Source organism: Rhincodon typus, chromosome 1 (genome assembly GCF_021869965.1).
Source record: "Rhincodon typus isolate 14 chromosome 1, sRhiTyp1.1, whole genome shotgun sequence".
Lineage (NCBI taxonomy): Eukaryota > Metazoa > Chordata > Chondrichthyes > Orectolobiformes > Rhincodontidae > Rhincodon > Rhincodon typus.
Genome location: NC_063332.1, coordinates 108,885,157 through 108,897,103, shown reverse-complemented (window position 1 = coordinate 108,897,103; position 11,947 = coordinate 108,885,157). Strand labels below are relative to the sequence as shown.

The window sequence follows — 11,947 nt, the reverse complement described above, 5'->3', positions numbered from 1 at the left end:
AAAGAATTTAATCAGGTTAGTAAGACATGATGTGCCCTGCACAAAGCCTGTGCTGGCTGTCCCTAAATTAGGCTATGCTTTTCCAAATACGCATGTATCCTATCCCTAAGAATTCTCTCCAATAACTTCCCAACCACCGATGTGAGACTTACCAGTCTATAGTTTCCTGGATTATCCCTATTTCCCTTCTTGAACAGAAGAACAACATTAGCTACTGAGCGGTCCTCCGGGACCTCTCCAATGGCTAGCAAGGATATAAAGATCTTGGTCAAGTTTATTAAGTTTGTGATAATGGACTCTAGCAATTTCCCCACTACTGACGTTAGGCTAGCCAGTGCAAAATTCCCTGCTTTATCTCTACCTCCTTTATTTAAATATATTGGGATTACATTAGTTATTCTTCAGTTGTATGAACCGTTCCGGAGTATATAGACTCTTGAAAGATGACAATCAATGCATCCACTATTTTTCAAACCACTTCCTTAAATACTCTGGAATATAGATGATCAGATCTTACGGATTTATCAGCCTTCAATCTCACCAATTTCCCCAACACTATTTCCTTATTAATACTAATTTTCTCAGGTCTTCCCTCGCACTAGATCCTGTGTTCCCTGACATTTTTGAGAGGCTACTGTAAACTTCTTTGGAAAATGTCAACTTCCTTCTCTCCAAAATCCTTGTTTCCCTTTCTCTTCAGAAGACTGAACTACTCCATCCTACACATCACCACATTGCCTGATTGAATTGTGCAGAGCACAGCTTGCTGGGATAATTCAGCACATTCTGTCCAGACTATACTGGAGGTCCCCCAATATCGCTCCAGGCAATGGAAACACCCTCAGCAGCCTACACTCTGCTCCACCATTGGTTGAGGAATGGATAGCATTATATGGGTGGCACGGTGGCTCCGTGGTTAGCACTGCTGCCTCACAGCGCCAGGGACCTGGATTCAATTCCAGCCGTTGGGTGACATTCTGTGTGGAGTTTGCACATTTTCCCCATGTCTACATGGGTTTCCTCCCAAAGATGTGCAGGTTAGGTGGATTGGCCATGCTAAATTGTTCATAGTGTCCAGGGATGTGCAGGCTAGATGGGTAGGGGTGTGGGTCCAGGTGGGATGCTCTTTGGACGATGGGTGTGGACTCAATGGGCCGAGTGGCCTATTTCCACACTGTAAGGATCCTCTGTCTGCACTCCACATTAGTTGGGGGTCGTACAGTAGTGTTATGGATTGTGGTCACAGTTGCTATCCCTCATCCCCCAGCAACCAGCCATGGAAAGCACTCTACACAGCAGTGCTCCAGAATGTACAAGATCTTCTTTTATTCACTTGTGGGACATGTGCACTGCTGGCTGGTCCAGCATTTATCGCCTGTCCCTAGTTGTCCTTGGGACGGTGCTGAAGATCTGCCTTCTTAAACCGCTGCTGTCCAAGTGCTAGAGGTAGACCAATGATGCCCTTAGGGAAGGAATTCCAAGATTTTGACCCAGAGATAATGAAGGAACAGCGATGTAGTTCCAAGTTAAGATGGTGAGTGGCCTGCAGAGGAACTTGTGGGTGGTGGTGTTCCCATGAATCTGTGGCCCTTGTCCTTCGAGAAAGAAGGGGTTGTTAGTTTGGAAGGTGCTAAGGAGCTTTGGTGAATTTCATGGCAGCTGCCATGGTAGTGGGGACACCTCTCCAGGAAGTGGTTAATGGAATGGAACCTCTTCCTGTTGATGAGTTGTGCAGTGCTGTGATTCCATTCTGTCAGTGCCATGTCTGGGCAGTTGATCTCGCCCTGCACTTAGGGGAAGCCAGCTATGATTCTGAATCTTACCGCCTAAACTGCAGCACGAATCTTGCCATGGAAATGAACTTATATGACCTTGTCCAGACAGCATCAGTCAAATTCCTGATTCATTTGTGGGGGTACGATGGGGAGATCCTACACTTCACTCCCCCAGAAGAAGTCAGTTGTGTGGGAGTTTAGCACTGCAGTGACAGCTTTTACAGCATTTGGGAGAGGATAGCCTCCCACTCCTATAATCCTCAGGTCTTGTTCTCATTTCATTAGGCGTGTCATGGAATACTCTCCATTTGCCTGGATGGGTACAGCTTTAAAAACACCCAAGGAGCTCAACGCCACCCAGTTAAAAAACACTCACAACCTTCAATGTTCACTTCCTTCACTGTCAATGCATAGTGACAGGAGTGTGATCTACAACTTGAACTGCAGCAACTCACCCAGGCTCCTTTGACAGCACCTTCCAAACCCGCAACCTCGGGCAGAAGATGCATGCTGTACAACCAGCCGGAGCAGCTACAATGAAGCAGGCCCTGTAATTAAGGCGAGTTTCTCAAACTCACTGGAAGACGTCAGGCAGAACCCTGCCTGGGTGGGGTGGTGGTTCAATCATGAAGGAAAGATCAGGATATGGTGGTCTCCCTTTGTGGCAAAGTGAGCACCTCTCACTGGTAAAATACCAAGGGTGGCAGCAAGTCCCTTAATTAGCTACAGTAAAGAACGAATGGTGGCAGGAATGTAACAGGCACATCACTTCCTGCCACTGCACCTAATTTGACATCCCCACCATGGCCTCCAACCTCACTCCAAGTTAAATTCATCCTATTGTGTTCCAAGATCTTTTATTTTAAAAAGACATGCAAGAGATGGAAAATTGAGTAAAATTCTATGAACAATTTATTTCATTCATCTCTACTGTATGTCCTTTTGATGTAACTATTGTTTCTTCCATTTTCAACATTTTCTGTGAGCAAAACATAGATATTTTTAATATTAGAAAGGTCTGCATAGTCAAAACAGTTGACAACTTGTGGGTTCATGTGATCCATTTTGATATAAATGCCCTGCATTCATCAAATTCATTTCAAAACAAAATTGCAACAGATGATGAAGTAAGAGAAAAAAAAAACATGAGATGAACTGATGCTTGGTTTGCAGCCAAGGTGCAAGTGTCAACAACTGTAGATTTCATAAAAACAGACAAGCCACTTCTTGTTACTCATCTCCATTGTTGCAAGTTTGGTATTCCCACTTGAAATCCGAAGGAATTTCCAATCGTTCCAGGTTGCAACAGAGACTGCCTAATGTTTTCTAAATCCAACATTTTGGAGTCCAAATATCAGTTAGTAATGGAAAATGATTGCTGTAACTCAGTTCTGCTGAGAATAAAAACAGAATATAAACACTTCTCCCACGAACATTTGGTTTTGGAATAGGCTTTTATTCATTGCATTAATGGGGAGCAAAGGCATTACTTTCAACTCCGCAAATAGCTACAAATTGGATGATTATCTACTAGGTTCTCCTCCAGTCATTGATTAATAAGCTATGACTGACACCCAATATACTAACAGTAGTAAACCAAGTTATGAAGGGACAAAAACAAAGTTGCTAGAAAAGCTCAGCAAGTCTGGCAGCATCTGTGAAGAAGAAATCAGAGTTAACGTTTCGGGTCCGGTGACCCTTCCTCAGAACAGTTATGAAGGGGCCTTCTTATGGCACAGTAGTAGTGTCCTTACCCCTAAACCAAGAGGCAAAGGTTCATGTCTCACCTGCTCTAGGAGTATATGGAAGTGTGTGATAACATCTTTGAACGGGCTGATTAGAAAAATAGGTCAGTTTAAAACAAAGTTATGAATGTTTACACAAAGGGTGGTTCACATGTGGTATGAACTTCCTGAGGAAGGGGATGGATGTGGGTACGATTACAACATTTAAAAGATATTTGGATAAGTGCACGAATAGGAAATAGAGCGACATGGGCCAGGAGCAGGAAGTTGGGACTAGCTTAGTTTGGGATTATGGACTGGTTGGACTGAAGGGTCTGTTCAGTGTTGTATGACTCTACGAAGTCCCATTTCTTTAGTATAGGTTTGACTGGAACCTGTGAGCTGCCATGACTAAAACAGTTATTGTTGATAGGTACTGAATCTGTTCTGTGAATTATTATCAAGTCACTCTACGAATTCATGCTTATAAAACAGGGAACTTCACCAGAGCACTGGTTCAGATGAAGTTAGTCCAATGTACTAGTCAATGGTATAATTTGAGGACTCACATATAAACCCAGCATCATCCATCTTAAGTTACATCAAGTTGAATTTTGAGCCTGTTCCCTGCTCTAGTATACTTGTTAGGTAAATTCAACATTAATACGGATTGCAGTTTTCCAATTTTGTGTAGATATTAATGATGGTACTTTATGTAACTTTGGCAGAAACATCCTGCTCTGTTCCACGTAATCTGCCAACAACATTAATGGACCAGCCAATTCTTTGTCTTAATCATGGCACTCCTAACTCCGTATCAGAAATGACAGGGTTTGAACACCAGTCTAAACAATCCTGCAGAGGTGGCGACTAGTTTAACATCCAGTGGGTAACATGAGTCATAATGGAGTGAGGTGCCTAGAAATCCTGCCATATAGGAATACTGGTGTCTGCTTCCCATGGATATACAGACTCATTAATAATCATTTGGTAGCAGAAGTACTATGTGCTGCTGCATAAAATTATCAAAGCTGCTATGCATGACTAGAATATTTTTTCTCTATTGCTTCAATAATCTGTAGATTGAGCTATGCCAAAGGTTCAGTATAAAACAACTTCACTTGCACACTTGGTGAAAGAAGAAACCTTCATTATATATAAAAGCCCCATTTCAGCTGCATAAAATTAAAAATAAAGTCTACTTTTAAGCAATCTTGACACTTGAAATACATTATGATACACACATAAAAGTATAAATTACATACTCAGATAAATTAACCACAAATTGTGATTTAAACAAAAACACAAAAAGACAACAGCAGGACAAAATGCCTGCAAAATTTCACCTTTGTTCAAGTAGTTTACAAAGACATGTACATTATCTTGTCAGCTCCATTAGTGAATCACTGGCATTTATATTTTTCTGAATCACATTCATTATTTTTTATCATCCCATGATGTCTATCATGACATATGGAATGAATATTTTTAAGTGCTTACACCTACTGAAAGCAAGTCAAAGATGTCTAAAAGACAAGGTATTGCACAATCCTAATGCTGATGTGACTAACTAAACAGTGCATTTCCTAGGATAATTAACCACCTACAACTTCATTAATGAATCTACAAGTCTTCCTACAGAACCAATCCCTCTGTGGCTTCTGCTGATCGGGTACACTATTGCTTTCACACCACTATTTTAATATAAGTTGTGAAAATTACAAATATCTTCTAACAGCAACTACAATGCTCTTTAACTCTTACATATGCCAAAATAATGCATTTGGGCATTTCCATTCTTTTGTGTTAATCTACATCTCAACATTTGTTAAAACCTATCCAAGTGTGAATCACACAGCCATGCGGAATGTTTACAAAGTATTCTATGGGATCAATTTGGTCATGGATGTAACCATATTTCTCATATTACACAAATCTATTGCATTCCAGGACTATATTTCGGTGACCATTGTCATAAACATCATTAAATTAACAGTCTTTTTCCCAACAATACTGAGTTGACAAACCAGCAGTCATCTCATTGTTCAGTTTTAATTCCAGTTATCCGGAGACCAGCACCAATTTTTGAGTTTCTGTCTGAAACAGCAGAGAATAACCAGCTGTATCCCTGACGTTTAGTCCACAACTTGAGAGCAAATACTGAAGAGATGTGCAATCATGATGACACTCTCAAAGTTCAATTCATAATGAATTTACATCCATCAAGCTGAACAAAAAAATAAGTGACATGTTTGAATTGATCAGCGGCTGATGAAATACAGGCATCCAATGTCTGTTTTGGCTCTCACTGAGATTCAGCCTCCTTTGTTCTGACATAGGAGTTCTAGACTACTGTAGGCCAACTGCCTTGTCCTCAGATGGCAAGTACTGCAAAACATCTTCGGTTTGGGGACCATTTATAGAGAAGTTTACATTGAAGCTAAACCCTTGTTAGAAGTGTTGATCTGGAAGAGAAAGAAATATATTGTTTTAAGTGCACAATCAAATTGTGAAATAGGAACTTGGAAGAAGAGTGTGAATCTTAAGTTTTGTGATAAAGCAAAACACATCGTAATCACATAATCAAGATTATTCAAACTCTTTCCTTGGGTTAATTGTTTCATCAGGTACATTCCATTTATAATTACCTGTATACGCTTTCTATAATCAGAATTAAAACAATACATTTCTGGTGAGCTCTAAATAGGCTAGTTAAATGAACTGTGACAATTCCTCCCACTTTTTACCCTCAACTATGAGATCATCCAAAGCTCTGCTGGCTGCTGTAACTCTTACCAAGTCTCTGCCACCTGACAAACCACTGCTCGCTGATATGTACTGGGTCTTCAGAAGGATATGCTTTGATTTTAAAATTTTCATTCTTGTTTTTAAATCACTTCACAGACTCAAACTTGCCTATTTTTCTAATCAACCTGTTTCTGAGATGTTATTACACACTTTTACAGCAGGTGAGACTTGAACCCAAGTCTCTTGGTCCAGGGGTAGGGATGCTACCATGGTGCCACAAGAAGGCTCTAAAATACAAGATGTCTGTGTTCCCTCAATTTAGACCTCTTCAATGGGCAGCATGGTGGCTCAGTGGTTAGCACTGCTGCTTCACAGCACCATGGGGCTGGGTTCAATTCTATCCTTGGGTGACAGTGCTGAGTTTACACCTCTGGGTGCTCTGGTTCCCTCCCAGTGTAAAGATGTGAAGGCTAGGTGGATTGGCCATGCTATATTGTCCAGGGATATGCAGGCTAGGTGAATTAGCCATGGGATAGGCTAGGATTGGTTCTGGGTGGGATGCTCTTCAGAGGGTCAAAGAGGCCTGCTTCCACACTCTAGAGATTCTGTGCATCCCCAATTTTAATTGATCTGCCCTTGGTGGCCGTGCTTTTAGGTTCCAAAGCCTTCAGCTCTGCAATTCCCTCTCTGAACTTCACTAAATCTTGACCTCTCTTTCCTCTTTTGTGGCAATCATTAAATTCCACCTTTTTGACCAAACCTTTGGTCATCTGTCCTAAAATCATTTTATATAGTTTGGCGGCAAATTTTATTTTGATATTGTCCCCTTAAAGCACCTTAGGATGTTTTACCACTTTAAAAATGTTCAACAGTTTATATTTATAAAATATATTTAGAGTTTGGATAAGATTATCATCTTGAATCACATCTTAAGGTACTGTTACTCATCATGAAGACATGGTATATATTATATAAATACATTGGCAAATGGCTATAACATATAAAGCAAAACTGCTTGGGTAAACTTGGGAGGAACTTGTTAAGTATAGCATATTAAGTCTACACACCCAGTTTAAAGTCTGCATTCTTCCTCATTTATTTTTATTAAACATCACGTTACTCATCGGGGAGGTGGTATTGTCATTGGTCTAACACGCTGAGGGCACGGGTTTAAATCTCACCATGGAGGTAACGTTATTTTATTTTGTATTAAAATCTGGCATTCAAAAGCTAGTTTAGTGGTGACCATTATCAATTGTCGTAAAATTCCAACTGGTTTACTAATATTCTTTGCAGAAAACAATCTACTGCCCTTACCTGGACTGGCCTACATGTGACTCCAGACCCACAGCAATGCGTTTTTCTCTTAAGTGCCCTTCAAGCAATTAGGGATGGACAATACATACTAGTAAATCCAGTGATACTGACATCCCATGAATGAATAAAACAAGGGGTTATAGGCTTCCTGATGAAGCTCTGCACTTGCAGATTTTAAAGCAGACCAGCAATGGAATGATACTGGGTAGGGAAAGACCTTTGTGGAACACTTCCTCTATATCAATTCTGATAGAGGGATTAGTGCACATAAAACCATTTGCAAACAAAAATGTTTGATTTCCTTTTGTTTTCAATTTTTCAATTTCATATGTTTGGTATGGTTTGGCAAACTTTCAATGGAGAATCGAAATAAAAGCACACAATCACGAACTGAACAGATCAAAAACACAATACTTCCATTGATCCTTAAACAAAAATAAGTAAAGGGAAACATGTAATTATCTAGGATTTATATATAAATTTGAACATATGCTTTTCTTTATAATTACCCCTACACTAAAACCGCTGTTTAATGAGCTTTGCTGTCTACCTTAGAGACTTCCATCTCTCCTTCTCAACGTGGTTCTCAGGGCTTTCACTATCATACGAAGCCAAGTAAAGTGCTGAGGAGAAACAAGAGAAATAATAATGATACATTGTTGCTAATTTCATAATTTCAATCTAAAGCAAAATTTGTCTTATACAGTTCTTAGGCACAAAGAAATGATAGCACAGATGGCTCTTAAGCCTGTGCCTGCTGCAGCTCTTCAGATTCAGTTCTCTTTTTGATCCCATTTTTCTGCTCCTTCCCTTTATCCTTCTGCCATTGAATCTAAGGGATGAATTCATATCCAATCCATTCTGGAATGTAACCCAACCACAAATGGCATGGAGTCAGGTTATTTGCTTTGCTCTGGCTTTAGACAATTCAAGTAAAGTACACTGAAAATGAACTGGAAAAGCAAGTCTTACTGTCCATCTAGGTTTTAGAAACAAGTTAAATTTGACCATGATTAGAAGGCAAAATGAGTGACATATTAAGGATTTGTGTCCATGGCAATATGCATCTGAAATTCAGGGCAATCTCTTGTATTGATTCACTGGTCTTGTTTGCTAAGGATCAACAGAAATCTGTGCTTTAAATGCCATCAAAGATTGGCAGCTTTTTTTCATTGAGAAAGATATATATTTTTGATTTAATTTGTTCAAATTTGAATTTCAACGATGGCAGGAGATGTGTCTCACCTCAGCCTGTAGCAATATTTTAGTTTTCCTTGCTTTATAATATTTCACATAGAGGGAAGCATGCACAACCAACAGTAAAGTAAAGCTGATGCTTGTTGCACAGCTACTGAATTAGATTCTGCATCATTAGAAGACATAACGAAATGTAGTGTTATAATTATTTAATAATTCAGGACGTGCAAATTAATCTGTAATCATGTGAAATCTGTTGTTAACCTTTAACTACTGCTTAATCTTTATGTTTAGCTAAATAACAGGCACAATTGTTCATGACAGTGTTTGTTATGTTATTCAAATGCTAAAAAAAATTAGGAGGCTTATGTAATCTTCAGTGAGCAAACTGCAATGACTAGGGTGGTTTGTTCAACATTGGGCTACCTTACAATAGTAGATATTGTGTGTAACATCACATGTAGGTTCACATGGATCAAGGGCCCCCTTATGAAAGTGATTCTTAATACTGACTATAAGATAACTGTCCAGAGACTGAACATTGTAATAAAGTAACAATTGTAATAAATAAATTGTAAGAAAACAATAAAGGCAGACACCAGTGCAACAGACCAGTTTAAAGTGTTGTACTTATGTGCTATGTTTGAAGCAGAGATTTTGAGAGGATTTATGAACAGAATTTAAACTTCTTTCTGAGTGCAGGGAAATGTAAATGATGAGAAATTAGATATCCATAGTTTGACTTATTCTTTCACCAATCCTAGAAATCGTTTTTCTATTTCACATTGGCAACTTGCATTTATACAGCAACTTTAATTTAATAGAATTTTGCCTGAAGTGTTTGCCTAGATTATTTACTGAATTTTCAGGAGTGTAGCTTTAACTGTAACCTCCTGACACAAAGGAGAGAAGGGTGCCACTGATCTAAACTAACACCTTGTCAAACATGGTGAAAACAGGATTTTTCAAAGGTAAAATACAGACAGCTGTTTCTCTGAAATCTAAACAGTAATTAGTTTAAATCTCTGTTCTTGCGCACTTAAAACACAATTATATTTCAATCAAACTTATAAAGCAGCCTTGAAAGATGTTTTAGATAATGCAGTTAATGAAACTGACAGTAAGTGATATGTCTGTGTAAGGTACAATGATTTTGACAAAGAAAGGGACCAAAGACAATGATTTAAAACGGCCATGGGCATCACCTGAGCCACACCAGGCTAACCAAATTTCAGAAAACCATTTTGACTCAAGAGAGACAAGCTCAGGTGAAATTAACATCTTTTCCCAAGGCAATGAAATTCTTCCCTGGAAGGCTTGAAAAGGTTCTCATTTCCTGTCAGATTCTGAATCATCACATGAATTTTTACAAAGAGTCATACAGATATACAGTTTGGAAACAGACTCTTTGGTCCAACTTGTCCATGCCAACAAGATATCCTATATAAATCTAGTCCCATTCGCCAGCATTTGGACCATATCCCTCTAAACCCTTCCTATTCATATACCCATTCAGATGCCTTTTAAATGTAATTGTACCAGGCTCCACCACTTCCCCTGGCAGCTCATTTCAACACTCACCACCCTGTGTGTGAAAAAGTTGCCCTTTGCGTCCCTTTTATATCTTTCCTCTCTCACCTTAAACCTGCGCCCTTTAGTTTTGGACTCCCCCATCCTGGGGAAATGACCTTGGCCATTCACCCCATTCATGCCCCTCATGATTTTATAAACTCTCTCAGGTCACCCCTCAGTCTCCAAAAGTCCAAGGAAAACAACCCCTGCCTATTCAGCCTCTCCTTACAGCTCAAATCCCCCAATCCTGGCAACATCCCTGTAAATCTTTTCTAAACCCTTTCTAGTTGTAGAAATATTTGCATCATCTATAACTACGGGTGAGGTGCCTGATGACTAATATTGTATCTTTGTTTAAGAAAGGTTGTAAGTAGAAATTGGGGAACTATAGACCTGTGAGTCTGACTTCAGTTTTGCGTAAATTGTTGGAGGTGATAATGAAAGATAGGATTTATGGACATTTAGAGAAACAAAAACTGATTAGGGATAGTCAGCATGGTTTTGTGCGAGGAAAATTGTGTCTCACAAACTTGATTGAGTTTTTTGAGGATGTTACCAAAAATGTCGATGATGGCAGAGCAGTAGACACTGTTTATTTGGATTTTGGTAAAGCCTTTGGCAAGATTCCACATAGTAGACTAATTAGAAAAGTTAGGATCATGGGATTCAGGGTGAGCTTGCCAATTGGATACAAAATTGGCTTAATGGCAGGAGACAGAGAGTAATGGTAGAGGGTTGATTTTCAGACTGGAGGTCTGTGACCACAGGGATCAGTTCTGGGTCCTCTTTTATTTGTCATTTATATAAATGATTTGGATGAGAATGTAGGAGGCATGTTAGTAAGTTTGTGGATGGCACCAAAATTGGTGGCACAGTAGACAGTGAAGAAGGTTTTCTAATATTACAAAGGAATCTTCTTCAAATGGGTCAATGGGCTGAAAAATAGCAGGTGGAGATCAATCTGGATAAATGCGAGGTACTGCATTTTGGTACAACAAACAAGGGTAGGGCTTATACAATTAATGGTAGAACCTTGGGTAGTGTTGTAGAACAAAGGGACCTAGGGGTGCAGGTATATAATTCTTTAAAGTTTGTGTCACATATAGACAGGATGGTTAAAAAGACATTTGGCACGCTTGCCTTCATTGCTCAGTCCTTTGAGTATAAGAGTTGGGATGTCATCTTGAGGTTGTATAGGACATTGGTGAGGTCTCTTCTGGAATACTGTGTCCAGTTCTGGACGCCCAGTTATAGGAAGAATATTATCAAGCTGGAGAGGCTTCAAAAGAGATTTATCAGGATGTTGCCGGGTATGGAAGGTTTGAGTTATAAGGAAAGGCTGGATAGGCTGGGACTTTTTTCACTGGGGTGTAAGATGTTAAGAGGTGACCTGATAGAAGTTTATAAAATAATGAGAGGTATAGCTAGAGTTGATGATAGTTGTCTTTTCCCTAAGATGGGGAATTTAAAGACTAGAAGTCACATTTTTAAGATGACAGGAGAGAGATTTAGAAAAGACACGAGGCAAATTTTTTACACAGAGGGTGGTTCACATGTGGAATGAAATTCCTGAGGAAGTGGTGGATGTGGGTACAATTACAACGTTTAAAAGAC

At 39.4% G+C, this 11,947-nt stretch overlaps 1 protein-coding gene across 1 annotated transcript in view; it reads right to left on the bottom strand.

Moving 5' to 3' along the window:
• Window positions 1-3,776: 3,776 nt before the first annotated feature.
• rasgef1ba (RasGEF domain family, member 1Ba) overlaps window positions 3,777-11,947 on the bottom strand; it is a 423,399-nt gene continuing 415,228 nt past the window's right edge. The window contains exons 13-14 of the mRNA XM_048598326.1: window positions 8,115-8,187; window positions 3,777-5,964 (exon numbers count right to left, since the gene is read on the bottom strand). Coding sequence (XP_048454283.1) covers window positions 5,940-5,964; window positions 8,115-8,187 — 98 coding nt within the window. The 3' untranslated portion in view covers window positions 3,777-5,939. The remainder of the gene's footprint in view (window positions 5,965-8,114; window positions 8,188-11,947) is intronic.